This window comes from Pelmatolapia mariae, linkage group LG1, assembly GCF_036321145.2.
Source record: "Pelmatolapia mariae isolate MD_Pm_ZW linkage group LG1, Pm_UMD_F_2, whole genome shotgun sequence".
Lineage (NCBI taxonomy): Eukaryota > Metazoa > Chordata > Actinopteri > Cichliformes > Cichlidae > Pelmatolapia > Pelmatolapia mariae.
The window spans coordinates 33,786,738-33,810,868 of NC_086227.1; the positions used below are offsets into that span (position 1 = coordinate 33,786,738).

The following is a 24,131-nucleotide window of genomic DNA, read 5'->3' on the forward strand; positions in this document are numbered from 1 at the left end:
TGTGCTGCATCAGCTGATTCTCTGATTCTTTTGAGTCGATCGTTCTTTGATGACGTTTTCCAAAAACCTTACATAGTCTTTCTTGAATTTGAGATTTTCCTCTAGGTTCCCTTTTAGTTGCTTGAGCTACACAGAACCACCTGCTTATTTTCTGGTAGCTGAGTGCGTTTCATGAAGGGGAAGCGAATTTGTAGGTTTCTATTTGGTCATCACTTGTATGCAGTGTATGTAATCCTGTCATATGCTCTTTTGCCACAAGATTTGTGTCACTGAAGTCTGACATCCAAAGTGTTCTGACATAACACAATACATGTTAGAGCAACTGCAGGTGTTGATTCTGAAAACGAATTATGAGTTATGGCTGCAAACAAACAAATTTAAAAAAACAAACATTTTAAATCCACAAAATATGCAAATTTACCAAAAAAAAAAGGCTGAAGATAGAAACTGTTAATTAGCCATGCTGATAATGTACCACTAAATTTAACACACAGTAGCATTATTCACGTATGAGTTTATTAAGCGAGAGCATCTGTTCTAAAAAGTCGACCTGTTATTAAAAAAAAAGGGGGGGGGGGGCAGCTAAGTAGTAATTGTGATGCACAACAGGATATGATAAAAGAAAGCATTATATGTCGAGAGCAGCTGATCTATAGCATGTGATCACGGGAGAATTTTGGAAGATGGCTCGTGTTAACCATTTTTACTTATCTGTCCTTCGCTATGATGTTGGTATTATAATCTTGTTTAAGCTGTTTTACAGCATAAATAAAGGAGGGGGGAGTGAGCTTTAGCTTAACTTCAATCATACAGGTAAAGGTAATGAAAAACGAGTAATGTTAAAGGAGAAAAAGTAAAAATAGGATCAAACGTAATAGTGGATACACCTGTGCTTTCTCGTTTCTTCAATTTGTGCCTCTTTTTTGTCTCCTTTCTCCTCCACCGTCCCCCATTTGACCTAGAAATCAGTGTCAGCTGAAGGGTATCTCAATTTCTGAAATTATTCTGGAGTAAAGAGGACAGTGGAGACATATCAGAGGATGTGTGTGTTATAGAGTCTAGAAAGTGTGGCACACGGCTGGAACATACAAGGAAGGAGAACTCCTCAAACAACTCCTCTGTACTTATATGATGTTTCAGTTATTTGAAATGATCAAACTGTTTGCCCTCCATTGTTTACGTGTTCGACAAAAATGTAAGAAATCTCTTCATAATTAAAATTAGCCCTAAATATCATGAGCACTGTTACACTGTGCATCATAAAATGCAGCCGTGGGCGGGCTAAATGATTAATGAAGCAGCTGTGTCAACTATGATAACTTTATTATGCAACTGACAAAATGATTGCTCAGAGGGTTGGTTTGTCTACTCCTCTTTTCCTCGTGCCCGTGGGCGGGCGAAGAGACTCTGACTGTAAACTACACCCCAGCTGTCATGCACTTCTCCAAAGTCCTGAGTGCATTTCTTCCAGAGAATGTGTTCCATCGAGGTGAAGGGGAAGTAATTAGGGACTGAAATACTGTTTTGGACAGTAACGACGAAGATGAGGCTCTCATTAGCGACATATTTGTTATTTTTACATCTCTGTAATTTGGCTATGGGGAACGTTGATCCTTCTCCGAGGATGATATTCACAGAAAAAGGTAGAAAAAGGAAATGTTTTTTCTTCATTTCTGAGATATCAAATGCTAAAAGGTTAAAAGGGGCTGGGAAGGGATTTTTTTATTTATCAGCGCTTATGCAGTGAGGTGAATGAATATGTATTAAATGACTTGGTCGTTGTGATTCAGGAAAAAAACATCAAGTCTTTCTTTCAAACATATAGTCCGTATTATTCAGTTCCATTAAAGTCCGAGGAGGACGACATGCCCATGTTAACCCCAAGGCGACAGAAGGCAGCTTTGTGCCATACAATGTTGCTTTGTTTGTCTGTTGACATATTTTACAACACCGAGTAGTGGTTAGGACTCACTGGCAGGATGATGGTTTAGATTTAGATGTTGTTGTTTCTTTTTTTTCTATATTTACAAAAGAAATTAGGAATGATACGTATAAAGGCAAAGACACCTTTTACACACCCTCTTCTGGACAGAAATGCCTGTAAAGGCTGTGTTATACATGTTGTCCTTGTTTCACAGTTCTTTAAGTTTTAACAATAATAACAAAACTCTACTTCACCCTCCAGTGCACGTCACTGACTTCGTTTAGCTAAACGCATTAGCATATTGTTATTTACAAAGTGGATAAACTGCTTATCTATGTAATTTCTTATCGTGCACAGACAGCTGCTTATGGTGGGTGCCCTTTTGCACAACTTCGTAACATTTACAAAACGCAGTCTCATTGGTTTTGTCTCCCTGGTAGAGTTCAAAAGTTAAAGAGTTGAAGAATTCTGTAACTGTGGAGAGAAATTTTTATTCCTAAAAATGTTTTTGTTTGTTCTACTTTATTTTAGTCTATTTGCCGTGTATTATATTTCTGTAATCTTTTCATGACGTGCTTTCTTGGGCAGGTCTCCCATGATTTTAATGCTAAGGGACTCAATGATTAAATAAAGATTTCAAAAAGTTATATCTGTAGAACATTAACAGAACAACGTGATATTTTAGTAGAGTGTCAGTTAGATGAAGTTGTGTCTTCATCATTGACTCATTTTTTTCACCACATTTTCAAATAAACTTTTTGCACTTGTTTTTTTTTTTAATGTAAGCAGTGGTAAACTCTTCTGGCAACTGCAGAGGATGGGTTTCATTTTCTCCCTTCAACTAAGTTTTCAAAACAGCACCAACAATGCTACCAGAAACCGCTTTTTGAAGAAGTAACTGGACCTGTAAAGCAGTGTCACTTTCATATTGACAGTAGTGTGGGAAAAAACTTTGTTCAGCTTTTTTACATCTTACTTAATAAAACTAGGTTACCACTGTCTACTTTAAGTACACTGTAAAATGTAATATTGTGCTTAATTAAAAATATTAAATAGGCTGAACTCAATTTTTATCAATTTGTTATTAGAACTCAATTTAAATAACTTACCAGTACTTTTTATGCAAAAACGCTGATAAACTCGATTAATTTGAGCTGTCCTAACTTAGAAAAACTAAGTAAGCTGGAAGTTTTGCTTCTCTGGGCGGAAGGATGAAAGATGTGTTTTGAAAATGCCACGTGACTACCGTCCTCCTCCCTCGCGGATCAGTCCGCATGTTCACGGTGCCAGCATTTGTTATGGAATATGTTGAGCAAACCCGGAGAAGCGTCAGCTCAAGAGACTATTGTTGTCATTGCTGTGGATCTTTACCTGATACACTGACTTGGTGAGTAAATGTTTACTCTTATTCAAACTGATTTTGTGGCTTCTCTTAGTTTAGCACCAGGTTTAAAATCTTGCTAGCTAGTTGGTGTTAGCCTAGCATTGCTGCTGCCGCTGGGCTCATGTTACTTAAAAATTAACACCACAGCCTTAAAAACCTTACATAAAACTATGTCGGTGAAATTTTCTGTTGATCGTTTGAAATAAATAAGTGAGATAAGAGCCCAGACAAAATTCTTTGGGAGGTGCAGCCGTTAGGGGTGGGGTAGGGTGTGGAGGGTGGATAACAGAGCTCTCCGAAAACGTGGAAGCACTTTTGCAAATATGTGATATTTTGATAAATTAAGTAGATATTTGAGCATTACATAGCTACATTCTCGCCTGAAAATATCTTAAAAGGTTATTTTGTGATCCAGAAAGGGTAGTCTGGGGAAAAGGAGGATCGCATTTGTCGGCCACGGTTGTCGGAGCCTGCGCGTACTTGTAAGCGCGGCAATGGCGGAGGAGCGCGGCTAAAACTTATTACTTTTTCTGGGTCACAAAATAAACTTTTAAGATATTTTCAGGCGAGAATGTAGCTGTGTAAAGTTCAAATATCTGCTCGATTTATCAAGACATCACATATTTGCAAAAATGCTCCGACGTTTTCGGAGACGTCCATTTTTTTTATGCTTTGTGGCAGCTTTTGAACATCTGTGGCATCTATTAATGTCAAATCTAGCCTTTATTTAACAAAATAAGCAAACTCTATGTTACAATGATTGCACAGCCATTAAGGATCAAATCAGTTTCTGAAATATGTTCTGTTTTTTCTCCCTCTGCTTGCTTCTTACTGTCTTTGAGGCTCGGGACCAGCACTCCTGTTGTTGGACAGAAAGACATCAACTCAGTGGTAAGTATTTTTGGTTTTCCAATATATTAGCAACTGTCAGTGACATTTATATTAATCAGGCTGAACTTTAATCATACTTTAGATCAGCCTGTTTTACTTATTGTTTTGTTTGTGCTTTGGTTTGGGGAAGTTGTTTCTTTACTGATCTTTTCCTGTCTTCTGTTATTAGACTTGAGATATGACTGCACTATGCTGTTGCTGTGACTCCAGTTAATTCTACAAGACATGCTGTGTAAGTAAACAAACAACAACAGTTTGGTCTGCATTTCTTCAAACTTAGTTTAGAGGGTCTACACTGTATATAGTGAAGTCTGCAAGTTTTCGAACAGCAAAATTTGTTTTGTGCCCAAATCATTTTGCACATCATTAGAATGAAAGTTATTGCCCATGTTTGCATAGCCCTTTTTAAAATGATGCTTTCATGACGTTATTGTATGTTGGGTGGTGGTCAGGGCTATCCAGACTGACAATTGGGACATTGAATGTCACCTCTCCGGTGGGGAGGGAGCCTGAGATTGTCTAAATTGGAGTCTGTTTTATACCAAATGCAGAAAAAAATGTTTTAAGAAAGCAATTAAGTTCATGTTCCAAAAATATGATTGTTTGCTTGCAGGACAACAGGAGAGATGAGTCCTCCATCACAGATGGTGTGGTCAGTGAAGATGGTCGCCTGCAGGTTCAAGCTCATTGCATCTCCGACCCACATCCACTGCCACTGTACTTAAGGGAAGTTAAAGACTTTCTTCTGCACCTACATTTGGATCACCTCGATCCATGATAGTCATTCAGGCAGTAATGCCTGGACTGGAAACAAGCCATCCTTAAAATAATACAACATTCCAGCTCCTGTGTTGGAATGGAAAACAAATGTGTTGTTTAAATTAGAGACTGCACTTGTGACAGAACAACAAATATTTTATTTTGATTATATAAGTAATGTAAGTACAAAACAAACTTGTGGTAGGCCTAAACTTATTTTCAGAATAATTACATCTGAGACTTTGTTTCATTGTAAGATTATAACAGTGATGGCAATATAATTGTTTGTTGTTCAGCAGAACAGTGTCCAGTATGTTGGCTGTTGTACTTTGTTGTGTTTGAAAATAAAAGTTGGGCTCATTTTAACATCATTACAAAAATTGTTGTTAATTATTTTTAATCATATTCAGGTTACCACAAATTGTTTTTTCATTTAGTTGAACTTGAAATGTTTGTCAGTAGGTAAACAATTAGTATTGTCAGAAAGTCAGAAATATCAAGTTATTCTTAATACTACAGACTTGCAATGTATAAGTTGTCCTAACAGTCATCTTAAGTAAGCTTTACTTAGTTTTTTTGAGGCAACGAGTTTCCATAATTTTTTTGAGTTCTGGGAACTAACAAGGCTGTACAGTGTACTCAAAATGAGTAAGTTGCCCTAACTTGGTCATCTTACGTAAACTTGATCCAATTTTTTTGAGTTCTGGGAACAAATGAGCTTGTACAGAGTACTCAAAATAAATAAGTTGTCTTAACTTGGTCATTTTTAGCTAATCTTTACTCAATTTTTTTGAGGCAACGAGTTTCCATAATTTTTTTGAGTTCTGGGAACTAATTAGATTTTACAGTGTAGCTGCAACTTCTCTTAAACACATTCACGCCTGTGCAGAGTATTTTCAGCAACTGGAAGAAATCTTGGTTTGTCTTCTTTTTTTCACAATATGCTCTCTTTCATGTTGTTTTCCTATTGGTTGGAATGCAGATGTGGGTTTTAGCAGCAGTCACATGGTTATCTTAAATTTCTGACATTATCAAAACTTTTAATGAGACATTTGAAAGCTTTTTACTGATACATTTTCAATCTGATGGCCTATCTATTGCTTCCTAAAAAAAAAGGTTTCAACCATTTTTCCAAAGAGCTTACTGCACTGGATTTGTGAGAAGAAATCAGAAATAAAAAAAAAAAAAAGATGTAAAACAAAAACATGGCTAAGCTAAATGGGCGTTCTTGTGTTTTTTTCCACAGAATTTCCAAATCCAGAAAAAGATGTTGTCAGACTTCACGCAAAGCATTTTCTGCGATGCCCAGTATCATCCCGTCATGCTCAGTACAGTTGGCAGCACCTTCAAAACTCCTCATCTTGCATCGGGAAGCCAGATCATTGCTTTTATTTGATCAACAGCATGGGATCTCAGCAGGAAGGAACTCATACCTGTGTATCAGAGGAAATGGGTTACAGGAAAATCCTGGCACAGTACCAACTACAGCTGGGGAACAAGGTGGTTGGTTTACAGTCAAAGCCAATGATCTGGGTTTGTCTTATGGTGGTTCTGATTCAGATATTGTGATGTTAGTTCCTCAGAGTTGTGATACTATAAAAAAAAATTTTACACATACAGTTCATTATTCTTTAATTTATTTTTATTTTTTTTACTGAAATAAAACTCTATTACTTCTAATACTTTGAGCTGCAGCTCAGGATGTAGAGCAAGCCATTATTGCAGAGTTTTGATATTTGGTTTCGCAAATGTCCTTGGATGAAATAAATTGCCACCAATGCATTCATTAGTGTGTGAGAGAGAGAGATTAAAAAACAAACTACAGTTATTCACAGCCACGCTCCAAAGTTTTTTTTTTTTGGTTTTTTTTTTTGAGGGGCTAATTCATTCATTTTCTTCTTCTTATGGAAAAAATATATTGAATATCAGTTGGACTCAGGCTTGTTGACAGTATTAAAAGCTGAAGTTCAGTGGTATAAAATGCTGTCTGTGGTAATTTTTAGAAATTAATTGCAGTGTTTGCATGCATACAGGGAGAAGATAAAATAATATTGATTGATTCATTTTTTTTATTCTTTCCTGTAACTCTCTTGCATCTGTTTCCTGTAATTTGAAATTCTGTCAGAATGTACACAGTGCACGTTATAAATTTCCGGCCATGTCTCTTAGCTCATGTAGATTTCCAAACACTGACCCAGTTTCTGTTTGTTCAGAGTTCGGTTAATAAATGGAAGAAACATTCAGACACTTTTCCCCTATTTTTGAGTGAAACCTGATCATAAATTCCAAGTAGAAAGGTAAGACATTTGACCTCACAGTGCTTTAGGATAGCAAGCAAGATGCTGCTTTTCCAAATCCTTAACCTGACAGTACAAATGAAGCTACAAACAAAACAAAAAAAGATTTATCACATTTTTACAGTTACGTAAGTCCAAAAAAATACCACATCTAAACATTTCAACCATCTTTTCAACATATAAACTAACAGAAATAAACTGCAAATGTTTACAACATGCGTCTGTCTTTTTCAAAATCTCTCATGTTAGTGTCTGATGATAAACAACTCCAAACATGTTACTACAACAAACGCGCTGGTGGGTCTCATTCTCCATAAAGTAAATAAACACCTCTCACAATATAAACAAAGACCATCACCATGTGCACCTCCTGGTTAACATCCATAAAGAAAAAGGTTATTTTGGCACCTCACGTCTTTCATCTGCATTCATGCTAGTGCTGATCCACAATGATAGCAAACCCTTTTTTTCATATATAGTGGTGTATTTTAGACAAACCTTTAGCATGGTGTTGTTATGGAGCACATGTGCCAGGCAGATTAGGACTCATTCAGGAGAAACTAGGAACTAACTAGGCTTTATTGAAGAAGCACAGGACACACAGGGCACACAGCTAAATGGAGGACGTGATAATGTGACGGAGAAACTGAGACAATATGTCCCAAAAAGTTGATTCTGTTCATCTGCACATAGCATTTTCAGTGGGAGAAACATTTTGTCACTCATTCTTTTGGTGCCTTCGCAGTTTTGACAAATGTCCAGCTGGGATAACCACATTTACTCAGGGCCTTTTTGGTATGATGAAGACATAGACATCCTGGACAGGGAGGAACGCTGGTTTGAGCGGGGAGTCAAGGAGGTAAGTCAAGGAGAACTATAATAGGACAGGGAGGCTATTATAGTTAATAGCCTCCCTGTCTATGGAAAATTAAAACTAGAAACCCCCCTAAACATTATCAAAACTCAAAACTGACCATGACAGGTGAATTTTTAACATCTGATTTTTAATACATTGTAATCATATTTTTCAAAGAATGTATGATCTCCAAATATCAATTTATGGTAGAAACATGGAAAATAAACATTTCAACTGTTACACTGAAATAGATAGCAGGGAGGAATGTGAAATGTCAAAACAGGAGATATGTCAATGTTACACAGGAAGCGAATCAGTAATACCAGCAGGGCTGCGACCATTTCTGTATCCACCTGCCTTACTACAGTGTTCTTCTTCTTTTTATCCCCACCAGATGCTTTTTGTTGACAATGAGCTGTCTCCTGTATGTTGTGTTAGTGTGACTCTTTTTTTGTGCACTGGATTGTAATCGGCCATTTGTTCTCCAGAACTTTGCCTCAGTGTTTTTGCATTTGGGTTCTTTACTCCACTGCGCTATCTTGAGATGTACATTAGTGTTTGTGAAATGAACTTTCAGTTACTGGAATTAATGGAAGAAGTAGGATTACAGCAGAACTTTCCCAGAGAGTTTTAGCCGAAGCTACTTGGGGGGAAAAAAAAAAATTCAGAACACTTATTGGTTTACAAATTATTTATTTAGTTTTTTAAAGTGTCAGCAAAACCAGAAACCCACTTAAGTAAACTGCATATAGTGCTCATAGTATATACAGATAGAGACATTAAACTATTAATGAGGTTGTGCAGTAGTGCACGAACACTAATGCTTCCTTTCACAAACCAGGCTGTGGATGGCACTGTTACATTAAGAAAGATAAAAAATTTTCTATGAGTCTGTTGTGACCAGTGCTATCCTCTATGCTGTTGCATGCTGGGGGAGCAGGTTGAGGGTGACAGATGCCAACAGACTAAATAAACTGATCCGCAAGGCCAGTAATGTTGTGGGGATGGAGCTGATTATAAATTAATTTTTATATTAATTTATAATCACCTCTGTAAATCACTGATATTTATTATTGAGTGATTTGTATATGTTGTGCTATTTCTTAAATTTGTAAATCTGTAAGATATTGTATTGTTAAATAGTCTAGTCTGTTTCTGTTACTTTATTGGAGCAACTGTAACCCACATAATTTCTCGAGGGATTAATAAAGTATGCTGATTCTGATAACAGAATATTACTTTAACACTAGTTAATGAAAAAATATGTTTCGTGTAGTGAAGATGGATTTGCTATACATATAATATTTGGGCATAGCCACCACGATAGGAAACTGATAGGTAACCTTTCCTATCAGTCACTCATCAGTTACTGAGGTCTGTAAGAAGTTCATCATCTTGTTGTTCTCAAGCAGAACATTGCAAAAGAGGGACAGATCAGACTAAAAAACCAAGGAGACCTGACCATCATAAGAAGGTCCCCACTTCATCGTCTTTTTGGACTAACTGAGGCCATAAGCAAGCCATGTGAAAAAAACAGTTGTTTAAGGCATTTCCACTTTGCATTCAGTCTAATCAGACTGGCTTTCCAATATGGCAATGCATTCCTTACTTCACTGCTTATTTACCCCTTCACTAAGAGGTGGCTGAGTCCAGTACAAGTTTTCTTCCTACAGGGGTACAAATAACTTTAACCCTCAACCAAACAACCAAAACTCAAGTGGAACATTTTTTGTGACCTACCACTCCAATAGAAGGCTATGGGACCCAAATCAAGCTATCATAGAAAAGTTAAAAATGCCAAACAGCACAGATTACACCATGCACTCGCACAGCTCCAGGTTCACATCAGAGATAGGCTACCTGCACCTGTGCTTATAAAAGGAAAAACCAAGCCCCCCCACCAGAGCCAGGTCTCACCTGTCACATTCATGCATCTTTTTGTTAAGATTTCCCTTTAATGTTTTATCAGTCATCACATGTGCACTCCCAGACTTTAGTATTTTCACGTTTTGCAACCTGAATATTTATGTTTAAGTTCGAAGCTCACTCTTAGAGACATCAAATTCACGCTTGGCATACATAAAAACACAAATAAAGAGTAAAAAACTAACATCGTTGTCTTTTTGACCGCACCCACCCAGGTAGTACAGGACCCAGCCGTGCCTCATTCCATCTCGCTCCTTCTTGACACAAGTCCCAAACTGGATATGGCAGGAAAAGCAAATACGGATACGGTGTGTTTACTTTTCTCATTCATACTAACTGTGACGCAGAAATTAATCTCAGTACATCACGGTAAAGAGTGTCTCAATTCCTAATTCCTTCATTTCCAGGAGGAAAGAGGAGAGAGGAGACTTGCAAGAGCACAAGTGCTTTTTACCTAACTTCAGCGTCTAGGAAGAGCTGGACTGTACAAAGGAGAAAGGTGGACTCTTCAAACATTTCCTCCTTTGTTTAATTTTTTAAAGATGGTCACAGTTTCTGCTCTTTCCTGTTTACGTGCTTAGAAAAAGGTACGACTTGTTGTGACTTTGCGCCCTCTCGAAACGTCATGAGCACTGTGACGCTACAAATCATAATATGTAGCCGTAGGCGTGATTTAACACGGCTTTCTCATATATGGGCGACGCAGCTGTGTAGTACCTCTAGTCCTGAACACATTTCTCTTTCAATGCTATTTTCTATCGAGATCAAGAACAAGTAATTGGGAAAATAATTTTCTGAACTATTGGATCCATCTTAAAATATCGTGCCTGAAGATCAGGAAGATGAGGTTCTCATTAGTGGCATGTCTATTTTTTTTACATATCTGTTGTCTGGCTGTGGGAAACGATTGTTCTCCGAGGATGATATTCACACAGAAAGGTAGGAAATTGGTTTTTTTTCTCTTTTTAACTGAGATAATAAATAGTGTAAACATAAAGCCAGAAATCGGGAAAAACTTCTTAATCATCGTAAGTGACTTCCTTGCATACTTTACGTCTATTAAAGTCTATAGTCGATGACTATAATCAATATGAATCATTGTGATTCAGGACAAAAACACGACGTATTTCTTTCAAACGTACAGTGGGTATTGGGTATTATTCAAGATCATCATTGCCTAATAATCTCTGACGCTATATAGAAATGTATATTTCTACCTTTTTGGGGGGGCTACATAAGCAAACACTTGATGACAGCGCCCCCAGCAATGTTTCCGTATTATGAGAATAGTTTGCACCTTTGGTATGTTTCAGGCAAAGTTTGTTTAAAATCTCCAACACTGATACTTGTCATGAAATATCTTCATGTTCGATTCTCCAGCCGTTGCAACAAAAGTCTTATTTATTAATGATAAGGCACACTGTTAACATAACATTAGAATACAATGTCAGAATATAATACTAAAACTGCATTATTATTACTACCTTTGCTATAGTTATCTTTAGGGACGCTATAATGAAATTTAGGGGGTGGTTGTGCACCCCTAAAAAAGGGTCTACACGTGGCTTTGGATGGACAGACGATAAGTTTCCTGGTTTTCTCAGAAAGACTCCCACGCTGTTTTAGGCCCCCTTTTCTTTAGTTTTTTCTTCCATACTTGCAAATAACACCGGGAAGGCTATGATTACATGTAAAGATATTCTTTACACAGATGTTTTAGGCTCTTCTGAGTCAAACTTGAGGAATGTCTGGCTGTTTTTGAACAGCTGCAGACATCATTGTATACCACGAAGTTGCTCAATCATGGTAAGAAAACCAAAGCCATGTTGATAAATTTCCTTCTTATCTATGTAAGTTGCTATCACGTATGTGCAGCTGCTTATGCTGGGTGCCCAAATTCTACAACTTGGTCGGACATCAAAGTCTTATTTGCTTCCAGTTCACTTATAAAGAATTCTGTAGCTACAGAGTGCAAATTGTGTTACTAAGCTGGACTTTGATAATGTTCTTTGTTTGTTCTAATTTCCTATATTTATGTGTTGTTGCTTTAATTTATATTTTCATAACATTGTTTCCTGGTCAAGTGTCCCATGAAATAAAGAGTTGCATCCATTTAAAGAAATGGTTAAAAGGTTATATGTACAAAGGAATGCATGTAAAAGAATAAAGACGTTAGGGTTTCAATTAGTGGAAGTTTAATTATTGACTTTTTCACCACGTTTTGACACTTACACTGAATTCCATTTAGCTTCTCCAGTTTCAGGGGTTTGATAAAGTTCATACTGGGTTTAGCTAATTAATATATTATATAATATAAACATTAATATTTATATTATTTTATATCATATGAGACCATTGCTCTTTTGATTCCATTTTTCAGAAAGCCCCATCATTGCTGCAGTTAGAAGAAGTAATTTAGCTTATAAAGCACACTGACTTTCACACTAAAAGTGTGCAAACCAAAAAATTGCTTCAGTCAGTTGATTAACATCCGGTCAACACCCTGTACTTTCAGTAAGCACTAATATCTGCTGATGTGTACTTTTCTTCTAAGATTACAAAAGTAATTGTTTGAAACAAAAAGAAAACCTTCACCTTTAAACACAGAAGAAACGTAATATTTATAACTAAAAGCTCATATTAGCAAGTTTATTACAGTAAAAGTCTAAAGCTCTCACATTCTGATTTCTGTAATGTGAGTGAGGGCGTAACAAAGTAACAAAATGGATCCCCAAAGTGTTTAGGATTCATTCTCAGGACGACGGGAAAAAAATAATTAAAAACAAAAAATATATGACTTTATGGCAGCACTATACTATATAAAGGAGTTACAGTGGCTTGCAAAAGTATTCGGCACCCTTGAACTTTTCCACATTTTGTCACATTACAGCCACAAACATGAATCAATTTTATTGGAATTCCACGTGAAAGACCAATACAAAGTGGTGTACACGTGAGAAGTGGAAGGAAAATCATACATGATTCCAAACATTTTTTACAAATAAATAACTGCAAAGTGGGGTCTGCGTAATTATTCAGCCCCCTTTGGTCTGAGTGCAGTCAGTTGCCCATAGACATTGCCTGATGAGTGCTAATGATTAAATAGAGTGCACCTGTGTGTATTCTAATGTCAGTACAAATACAGCTGCTCTGTGACGGCCTCAGAGGTTGTCTAAGAGAATATTGGGAGCAACAACACCATGAAGTCCAAAGAACACACCAGACAGGTCAGGGATAAAGTTATTGAGAAATCTAAAGCAGGCTTAGGCTACAAAAAGATTTCCCAAGCCTTGAACATCCCACGGAGCACTGTTCAAGCCATCATTCAGAAATGGAAGGAGTATGGCACAACTGTAAACCTACCAAGACAAGGCCGTCCACCTAAACTCACAGGCCGAACAAGGAGAGCGCTGATCAGAAATGCAGCCAAGAGGCCCATGGTGACTCTGGACGAGCTGCAGAGATCTACAGCTCAGGTGGGGGAATCTGTCCATAGGACAACTATTAGTTGTGCACTGCACAAAGTTGGCCTTTATGGAGGAGTGGCAAGAAGGAAGCCATTGTTAACAGAAAACCATAAGAAGTCCCGTTTGCAGTTTGCCACAAGCCATGTGGGGGACACAGCAAACATGTGGAAGAAGGTGCTCTGGTCAGATGAGACCAAAATGGAATTTTCTGGCCAAAATGCAAAACGCTATGTGTGGCGGAAAACTAACACTGCACATCATTCCGAACACACCATCCCCACTGTCAAATATGGTGGTGGCAGCATCATGCTCTGGGGGTGCTTCTCTTCAGCAGGGACAGGGAAGCTGGTCAGAGTTGATGGGGAGATGGATGGAGCCAAATACAGGGCAATCTTGGAAGAAAACCTCTTGAAGTCTGCAAAAGACTTGAGACTGGGGCAGAGGTTCACCTTCCAGCAGGACAACGACCCTAAACATAAAGCCAGGGCAACAATGGAATGGTTTAAAACAAAACATATCCATGTGTTAGAATGGCCCAGTCAAAGTCCAGATCTAAATCCAATCGAGAATCTGTGGCAAGATCTGAAAACTGCTGTTCACAAACGCTGTCCATCTAATCTGACTGAGCTGGAGCTGTTTTGCAAAGAAGAATGGGCAAGGATTTCAGTCTGTAGATGTACAAAGCTGGTAGAGACATACCCTAAAAGACTAGCAGCTGTAATTGCAGCAAAAGCTGGTTCTACAAAGTATTGACTCAGGGGGCTGAATAATTACGCACACCCCACTTTTCAGTTATTTATTTGTAGAAAATGTTTGGAATCATGTATGATTTTCGTTCCTCTTCTCACGTGTACACCACTTTGTATTGGTCTTTCACGTGGAATTCCAATAAAATTGATTCATGTTTGTGGCTGTAATGTGACAAAATGTGGAAAAGTTCAAGGGGGCCGAATACTTTTGCAAGCCACTGTAACTGTTGAGCCTCATTGTGGTACATTCTATAGATATTGGGAGATGTTCCAGGCAGGACCAGACAGACTGAGAACAGGTTATTCATGTATAAACATGTGTACAGTAACATTTTGTTCTTGTGCTTTGCTTGGTGATTTTACATCATTGGCTGTGTTTATCCTTTAATATGTTTGTTTGTTTTTTATTCTTAATTCTAGAAGCTGCAATGAATATGTTAGATCTTCCTCGTGATCCACCTGTGCAGATTCTTCTAAAAGAGCAGCCGGACACTGTCTTAGCTGTTGGAAAAACATACCTAAATACCTACAACATTAAAAACCCGAACAAGGTAGAACATAGCTGTATAATCACACTAAATTAATGTATTGAATGCTCTGAAATAAATGGATCTTCATATTAATATCATGGGACAGTAATAGTCCTGCATTATGTATTTTCACAGAGTCCTATACCGATGGCACCGATGCGGTTGGAGAATTGCAACAGTGTAAGCAGTGAACAGATAAACAGAACAAAATTAAGTAGTTTGTTAAATTGTATTGTTTGAACACTCAAGAAATCTAACAAACAATTTTCATCTTGTTATTTAGGATTGCAGCTATAACATCACTTTGGCCCACCTTATGGAAGATGCTAACCAGTTGTTTGTGTGTGGAACCACTGATGAAACAGTTTGCTGTAACTCGGTAGGACAGAGTACTGTGACAGAGAACTGATATAATACTGGGAACTGGTAGTTGTGGTGTTTCTGCTCAGGGTTGATAAGTTACTTCTACTTTTGTTTAATTGAAACAACCTTCTTCTGCAAACAAAGCAAATACATCACAGCACTTCCTGTTTACCCATATTTGCTTTTGTTTTATTATTTTTTGAACTATCTGTTAGATACAGGGTGTTGGCTATACATGTTTGCCATCTGTGATGTACATTAGTTGGTATACATTAAGATAAACTGTTCTTTCTTTTTAATAGAATTTGGCAGAACAGCCATCTATATGCAAGGAGAGTTTAATAACACCCTCCTTTAACATAAAGGAGGGTGACCTGTCGGCCCTTGCAGGTGAGTTTTTTTACATACAAGATGCTTTTTAATAAATCTGCTGATGAATCCCTGCTTCCTCATTCACCTTTTTTCTATGAGTCTGTAATTTTAATCCTTCTTGTGTGTTTACAGAAAGTCTGTACTTTTGTCAAAACTACTAACATCTTTTATTTAAACCAGACCCTTTTAAAGGTTGCTTCTTCTTCCTATTACTGTGATATTGAACTTGTTTCTCCCTGTTTGTACATCCCTATAAAACTTCAATTTGCCACTGTTGCAGAATCTGAACAAAGTACAGATCTCTACCTAACACGCTCTGGATCTGATGAATCTGTTGGCATTCACAAATTTGGTAAAGCAAGAGTGCGGCCAAAGAACCACCATAAAGGTATTTTCATAAAGTTAGAGCCAGAGAGCCTTATTTAGTGAAATCACATCACTATAAATGTTTGGAGTCAAATAAATATTTCTCTTTCAATGTTTAGAGCAGCATTATGTAGGATTGATGCTCAGCAAACGCGAAGACGATCCCTCGCAGAACAGAGTTTATGGCTTCTATAGGGAGAAAAGCAAAGACACTGGACTGTTCAGTGAAATGTGGCTCCCCTTTGTGACCCAGGTTTGCATGGTAAGACCAAAATAGTTAGAAAATTTGTATTAAGTGCCACCAACATTAAAAAATTAAATAAAAATAAATGCATAATGATAGATTGACTGTCCATTGCTTCTAGACAGATGTTGGTGGTCCTAAGAACAACTTGCAGTTTACCTGGACATCCCAGATGAATGCCAGGCTCTTCTGTGGAGATCCTGAGAGAAAACAGCATTTCTCTGAGCTGGTGGATGTTTCCACTGTGGATGCAGATCGATGGCAGGATACTAAGATCTATGCACTCTTTAGAAATGAATGGTAGGATTATTATTATTGATTTTGATGCTTCTACTGTATCATAGTTATGTCATTATTATGGTAATATTATTCATATTATTACATTTGATTTAACATAAAATAATAGTTATAATACAGTTATTTTCTGTTTTTATTGTCTGTTTTTATGACTCAGTGTTTGTAACTGAGTCATGTGCTGTTTCTCAAAATATGATCATGACTGGTTTAACATCACATGGATAAAGTCACAGTCACCAAAGGTTTAAACCAGAATGACTTGGCTGCTTGATTTGGAAGTTTTACACAGAAGTAAATCACAGGAACTTGGGAAAATTGGAATTTAAAAAAATGGCCGTCTTCATAGTGCTTTTATGATTTAACTTGGATTTATTTGGTCAGGTGACACTTTATGTCCTCTGTAGTTTTAAGCCATGTTCTGTTCATTTTTCTTTTTTCCCAGTCTGTATGGTCAGCTGTTTTTTTTTTTTCCACACTTAGTTCAGTTCAGCCATTTTCCTTTAAATGTGTCAGACAAGCCTGCTGACTATGTGTCTCCCTGCAGGGGGATGAGTGCTGTCTGTGTCTACACGATTGAAGGTATCAACAAAATCTTCGAAAACTCCCCATTCAAAGGCTACACAAAAGCTGAGATGGACAGACCAAGGATGGTATGAGACATTTAAACTGTTCTGAAGAGAAAAGTGTAGCAAACAGTGCCACTACATGAAGATTCATGTATTTTATGGCTGATATCTTTCAAACCAACTGTGTAATTATACTTAAAAGCACAAACTGCTTGGCCTTATCTTTTTAGCTATATCTTTTGGTAAACACAGGCCTCATTAAAATGCCAAATAAATCAATTGTATTAAACTTGTTTGAAACAAGTAACTTGGAAATTAGAGACGTGATTTCCTCCTAATTCACTGATCCTATAACAGCTTTTGAATTTTAAATGGTTAATCTGCCAGCATTATCAGAGTAAAGTGTTTATATGCAGCAAGAGAAAAAAAGGCTTGACATCTGCAAGGGGTAAATGGAGCCACACGTGGTATGCTCTATTAAATAGAGCACTTCTTCTTCTTTTTTTTCCTTCAGTGCGCTCCTGATAGCACTAAGCTTCTAGTGGACACCGTGAAGAAGATTGACAAGACTTCAGAGATGGAGCAGTTGGTTCATCCTGTCAGCAACCCTGGCCTTCTTTTCTTTAATCATCACAAGTATACCCACATCAAAGTTGACAGTAAACCAAACAGCAGAAGTATTAATCAGAACGTCATCTTCCTATCTTTAAGTGAGTAAAAAAAAAAAAAATCTAAATGATAAAATACTAAATGTTAAGAAGAATGTGCTGTGTGTTTGTGTACACTGGAAGGTGAGTAGAAACAGGACACAATATTAAAGTAGTCATTACTAGTATATGTCTAGTAAAATAAGGCACACATCAGAACAGACCGAGAAGGACTGGGTTGTAATGAAGAGGAATTATTTACTAAAGGGCAAATGTAGGTGGGTGGTGTAACCTCCAAAACCAGAAACCGAAAGTTTCCTGTATGATCACACCTGCTGGGGTCTTCACACAAAGGTGACAAGTAGAAGAACAGGTGTGGCACAATCTGAATGTAATATAAAACTCCCAGATATAAACTTCCTCTTTTTTCTTTTTTTTTTCTTTTTTGATGTTGACATAACAGGCTTTTGGTTTTCATTTTACTGCAGTTCCCCTTAAAATAACATGTTGAGTCAATGCACGCTGTTTTTACTTTGACCTCAGTGACTAAGTCAGCCTTTTCTAAATATGATCAGAAGAGTATTAAAGTATGTGATGAGTTAGATATGACTGTTAAATGACTACCCCACAGGCTACCATACAGAGTGGATTGTGCCTTATGATGTGTGTGGTGCTGAGATCACAGTTAGTCACTGGTTAACAAATTTATTTGATGAGTTTATACAGGTTCTGAAGACAAAATGTAGTGTCATATAAGGTAACACAACCAGAGAGTGAGTGGGATGGCTGAGGTAGGTTAAAGTGTTTAGACAGTTTTTAACTGTTAGTCATTTCCTCCCTCACCCCTCACCCCCATTGTGTCTTTCCACAGATAATGGAGGGATTCATAAGGTGCTGCAGAATGAAAGTCACACCTTTGTAATTGCTGAGTATCAACCATTCAAACAAAAAGCGCATGTTCTCAGCATCATCCTTCAGTCTACCTTTGTGAGTAACAATGATCACTGTGTAACCAATGTCCCAATCAAACCACAAAGATTACTCATATGGAATAAATGGTTTTTGTGAACAAAAGGAAAAGAATTTTACCTCCTAAAGAATCTACTATATCATCTAATTAATAACTTTGAAATCATTTCAGTCTTTTTTTTCACTGAATTTTACTAAAAAGCCCAGTGCATTAAGAAAACTTGTCCATCATTACAGAAAAAGCTGTATGTGAACAGTGGAAGTCAACTGGTCCAACTTGATGTAGCAGACTGTTCCCAGTATGGAGACACCTGCCAGGACTGTATGTTATCCAGAGATCCTTACTGTGGCTGGAATGGCACCCAGTGCATACGTGAAACAAAGTAAGACCTCCGAACCTTTTGGAACTCATAAAAAATATGTATCTGTAAAATATGAAGAATAATTCTACACAGCCAACAATTACATTAAATGTTTCCAACGGTAAATTAAAATATTAGTGTTTACCTTATTTGAGGTAAGTCAACCAAGGCAACACCAAGTCAGTTTCACAGTTGTGTTGAATGCTTTTCCTTCCCTAAACATTAACAGAAATATGAAATATGTTCATTTTTTACATTCATGTTTAGTTACCTTAATTTCCTCTGCTGCTGATGGTCAACAGTCAAAAGGCAATGAAAGCATCATGACTGTTTATTAATACCAACATTACTAATACCAACATGGTCATATTTATACAAACAATGCTCCGTAGTAACACTCCTCAGTGTACCTCTTGGTTCATACACAGGTGTGATTCATATACTACAAGGTCATGCTAGCACACCCTGAAGTGTGTAAAGGATTATGCAACATCATTAGCATACATTTTGCCAGTGGTGTTGTGCCACCTGATAAAGCTCGACAGATGAATCACTGGAAACTTAATCCAGGATGAAGCAACACTTACGAAAACAATGTCCGGTAAATTATGTTGTCACAATATTTCAGCACATATTGACACTTGGAGCTGTTTGTGAATTTGTCCTACTGTAGCTCTGCTGCTTTATGAAAGGCTAGTGTACTGTGTACCGATCAGGTATCAGTCAACAGGTGTTAGACTTTTGTTCAGCTGAGAAAATATTAACATAAATAACCAAGACAATCATGAGTATATGTTGTATATTACTCCTAGATTAAAGAGAACACATACCAAAACAAAATAATGTGCATTAAATTGAGCAAATTTCATTTACATAGTGCTAGTTCACAAAAGATAGTGATCTCAATGCATTTTAGATTGTATAGTCTTAGATACTACTAGAGTTGGAGATAGCATAGAGAAACACAGAAGAATATAACAGCCAACTCTGGGCAGTTTAATTGGACCAGTAACCACAAATTAGTTATATACAGCCACGTGTCGAAACATTTTGCTTTAGTCGAGTACAGGATATTGTGTCACACGTATGCATTAAGGATTTGGCAACTAAACAGTGCCTGAACTATAAGAATATGTCAGCACTGCCATGTCTGCAATATGCATGTGTCTACTTCAGTATGAGTAACGCATATTTCATTAGTGGGTGATTGCAAGATTCCCTCCAGATGCCTGCAGGCCCTCCAGTCTGTTGTGACTTTCCAGACTTGTCTGTGCACACACAGGCAGACTCAGACTGAAAAAAACAAGAATATTTCCCTGCACACCTTGCAAGAATTGAATACCTGGATCCAGATGGATATCTAGATTACTTTGTGATATTTTCTTGAACATCAAGACAGCGTGCACTAATTTCCCCTTCTTTTTTTTTTCTCCAACTTGATTAAGATGTATTTGTGAAGATATGATGCAAAATGTCACATTTTTCCCTGTTTTGCAATGTTAGTCCTGGATTCCTGGATCCAAGCCTCATTCTAGTCATGCATTTTTCATGCAAATCAGTCCACAAATGAACTAATAACATTGTCACATTGATCGAGGTAACAAATCCTTTTCTCTGTGGTCCACGGCCCTGCCCATCCATGAGCGTGATCCTGATCATTTGCATGGCTCAATGAAAGTAATGCTATTGTTAATCTTATTATTAAGCGCAGCAATTCAGAAATGGCACTAGGTTCATACACTCTAAAAATGTGTTGCTGTAATAAAATGTGTGATTTTGTTTTTCACATTCAGCAGCTGTTATCTTTCAGGAAATGCAGGTTTAAAAAAGCATACTACGCAAACTATCAAGGAAATTAAGTTTTTCAACATAAGTCAGATAATAACATGAGAATTGTTTTCATTCTAAAGAGATGTGTTTACTTAAACTTTCCCAATATTTTTCTTCTCACATGGAAACTTGTCAATTTCTGTAAATACTTTTATAGGAACTATATTGAACTATATCAATGCACTGGTATTTTCATTCTTACTTTGTGATTCTAGTTTTGTTCCACAGAAATTTGACTTGAAGATGAAAATTACCTCTAAAAAGGGAAGGTACCTTTAACTGTAAATGGGAAGAAACATTTCGATGAAAAGAGAACAGGGTCTAGTGAGGTAAAATTAGTGCTACTCAAACCTCAACCAACTAACTTACAAACACAACCACACTGCATGCAAAAGTACAGCTGGGTTTTTGCAGCTCCATACATGCAGATGATTTTTTTCTTTTTATGTGGGAGATGACTAACCACTAAGGATTTTTTTCTCTGATAAAATTTTGTCAAGGTTCACTTCATAGTAATCCTCCACATATGAGGAAATGGCATCGAGATCAGGCTAAGTTACCCACAGATGGGGAGAAATCCCTTTTTCTTGACAGTTAACAAGGATAACAAATTTCAGAATATTAGTAATAGTAAAACTCCTAAAACTCCGCACCATGTAGATGTGGAAGCCCTCTTGCAGCACATTTATGAGTGGGGACAGTACTATATGTTGTAATGTTACAGTTATTGAATCATTCCACTTTTTTGCTTTTGATCTGTTTAGATTTCCTTTTGCTTCAATATCCCAGTACAGTCAAAGATTGTTGTGTGAATGGAAAAATACTGAAGTTGGTACTGTACTATCATACACACTACCAAAAATTATTTTCTAATCAAAGATGTTTTAGTTAGAAAACAATATACACAGATACAAAGTTTCCACTAGTTCCAGTAACATGTTATTTTTTTAAATCGATTGTTAAGCATAATCGTTCCATACTGCCTAATTTACTCATACATTATCTTTTTCAGGGGGAGCTGGCATGATGCAGCCACTGGGGACATTTCCATCTGTATTGGGCACAATGGTATTTAAATTCATTTCAGTTTTACTTTACTGCATAATGCCAATTGACAACAAAACTAATCTTGGGACACTTTAAGGTGAAGACCCTGCATAGCAAAGGAAAAACCCAAAGGTCAAACGATAGTCCAAGAACAATCATAGAAGGAATTGTTTAAATATTTTGGGGGTATTTGGAATTTTATTTTCCTGTATTCCGAACACAAGAGCTATTAGATGCACCACAAAACAATACAGTGCTGTATACACTGGTAGTTGGTACTTTCTTAGTTGAAAATTACCCAAATGTATCCTCTCCCTTTCTTATCTTTTGTGATGCTAGTTCAGAAACCTAATACAAAAACTAAACACAGTTTGTGAGGCCTGTTAGTGTTATCAGTAACTGTCTTTAACTGTTTATATATTTATCTGATATTTAAGAATTACACTATTGGCTTTATCATAAAATATAAATGTATTATTTTTTATTAAGTAGTCTAAAAATCTAAGATTGAGTAAAAGGGCCTTTTAAGCTGTAGCCCAGCAGACTGCATGATCGGGCAAACTGTAGACCTATTATAGTAATTTCCTACTATTTTCAGTCTTTGGTTCACTTGAATTGATTTGAATGTTTTACCATTCAAAATAATCTTTATTTAACTTATACCAGATCATGAAAAAGCCCTTCAGTTCAGTCTCTCTCTTCCTCTATTATAAAACTGACTGATAAAGAAATGCCTGGTGTCATAACAGTGATTATCAAAAGTACATGTAAAAAAATATTTTAAATGTGGTTAATTATTAACTAACTTGACAAACCCTCACAAAGAGCTGAGTCAATGCAGTTGAGCAGTAAAGTCTGGTGACTGGCATTAGAGGGAAAATGGCTAAAATGTGGATTGTTTTAATGCAGAATGGACAGCATAAAAGAAAAATAAGGATTGTTTATCTTATATTGGTGTGAATTGTGTAAAGCTACTTTAGCAGAGTCAAAACCATAAAAAATAAGTGGATGGGAAAAAAGCACAATACACTTATACATAATTGAATTATAGGTAGGAAACTGATCTCTTATAAAGTTATAAAAGCCTTTGCAAAATATACTGTGTAGATGCATGAGCATATGCAAGACCCCGCTCTCGCTTCCTCTGTGGTTTCCGTTAGTGAGCCATGGTGCTGTGTCCTCATATGCACAGCAAAAACAACAAAAAAAGCAGCAACAGCAGCAACACAAGCTCTGTCTATACACTAATATCAACGGCAAATGGCAAAATGTGTGTTAAAAGGATAAATGAATACACTCACAGCACATTTTTGAGTGACATATTTCAGAAAACCTACACAAGTAATGTAACACACAAATTTTCCAGCAAATTGATGCAAACCGCAAATTCAAGACAGAACCTCAACCAGGGAAACCAGTTACCACCAGAGAATAAGACTCATTTGAATAGCTTGGTAGGTGAGAGTGGGCACATTGTATTCCTCCATATGCAAGGGGGATTCAAACCCAGACAGCCTAACCTTTATTCATCATAGTTTAGCTTCCTGTCTCGCCATATAGGTCACACGTTAAGGGGAACAAAAACTAGATTTGTTTCTTCTTATAGCTGTGCATCTGTATGCCACACGCTTCTGCAATGATACTCATCAGTGGTGCCAGTTTGCTCTGTGGTCAAACGTGCTTCAGTTTTAATCTTATCAACATCTTAAGATCATTATTATCTGAGATGCTAAAAAAAAGTTTTTATTTCACAACTTGTGATTTCATCATTACACACATTTACCCTTTAAAATTTAAATAATTTACATTAATAATATCTCTTAGTAATCCTTTTATGTTTATTTGCATATGATATAGTTCTTCTATTCTGTTATTCTTTATAAATGCTTCCAACCCCCATAGCTGATCAACTTCCTCTTTTAACTTGAAGGCTTTAAAAGGAGAAGTTCTCTTATGCTTTATATTCTATAATTAACAACTGAAACACTTACACACCATTAGGTAATATCTTTTGTATCTATTCTATTTGTTGAGCTGACTGCGGTGGAAAAGTCAAATGCATAAATAGACACCATGCCAGTTTTCCACTATGTAGACAATGATTGTTAAAATGTAAAACTGCATTTTCTCTGCTGTTTGCTTTAAAGCTACATTGCCCTTGGTCCTTATATGAACAATTACCTGAGGGAAGGAAACCAGTTTGATTTAGGTTTACTACACTGCATTTGAAATCTGACTGGTTTAAAAATAAACAGACAAAACAAAAAGCAGAACTGAAATTGTCC

At 36.9% G+C, this 24,131-nt stretch overlaps 1 protein-coding gene and 1 long non-coding RNA gene across 5 annotated transcripts in view; both read left to right on the forward strand.

The window, feature by feature from the left end:
- Positions 1-24,131, forward strand: part of LOC134631307 (semaphorin-7A) — a 41,844-nt gene that overhangs the window by 14,440 nt on the left and 3,273 nt on the right. The window contains exons 1-15 of one of the 4 annotated variants that reach the window (XM_063479511.1): positions 1,354-1,643; positions 10,253-10,345; positions 10,445-10,976; positions 14,674-14,804; positions 14,919-14,963; positions 15,067-15,162; positions 15,449-15,536; positions 15,799-15,906; positions 16,004-16,146; positions 16,250-16,428; positions 16,970-17,075; positions 17,506-17,701; positions 18,510-18,625; positions 18,845-18,990; positions 21,812-21,867. In XM_063479511.1, coding sequence (XP_063335581.1) covers positions 10,880-10,976; positions 14,674-14,804; positions 14,919-14,963; positions 15,067-15,162; positions 15,449-15,536; positions 15,799-15,906; positions 16,004-16,146; positions 16,250-16,428; positions 16,970-17,075; positions 17,506-17,701; positions 18,510-18,625; positions 18,845-18,990; positions 21,812-21,867 — 1,507 coding nt within the window. In that variant the 5' untranslated portion in view covers positions 1,354-1,643; positions 10,253-10,345; positions 10,445-10,879. Of the gene's footprint in view, positions 1-1,353; positions 1,644-7,519; positions 8,115-10,252; positions 10,346-10,444; positions 10,977-14,673; positions 14,805-14,918; positions 14,964-15,066; positions 15,163-15,448; positions 15,537-15,798; positions 15,907-16,003; positions 16,147-16,249; positions 16,429-16,969; positions 17,076-17,505; positions 17,702-18,509; positions 18,626-18,844; positions 18,991-21,811; positions 21,868-24,131 lie in introns of those variants that run through there. The other 3 variants (XM_063479520.1, XM_063479528.1, XM_063479538.1) reach the window with 3 other exon arrangements.
- LOC134631326 (uncharacterized) lies at positions 1,652-6,198 on the forward strand. Its single transcript, XR_010094388.1, has 4 exons — positions 1,652-3,311; positions 4,151-4,199; positions 4,369-4,431; positions 4,813-6,198. It is a non-coding gene; the product is annotated as an uncharacterized LOC134631326 (long non-coding RNA).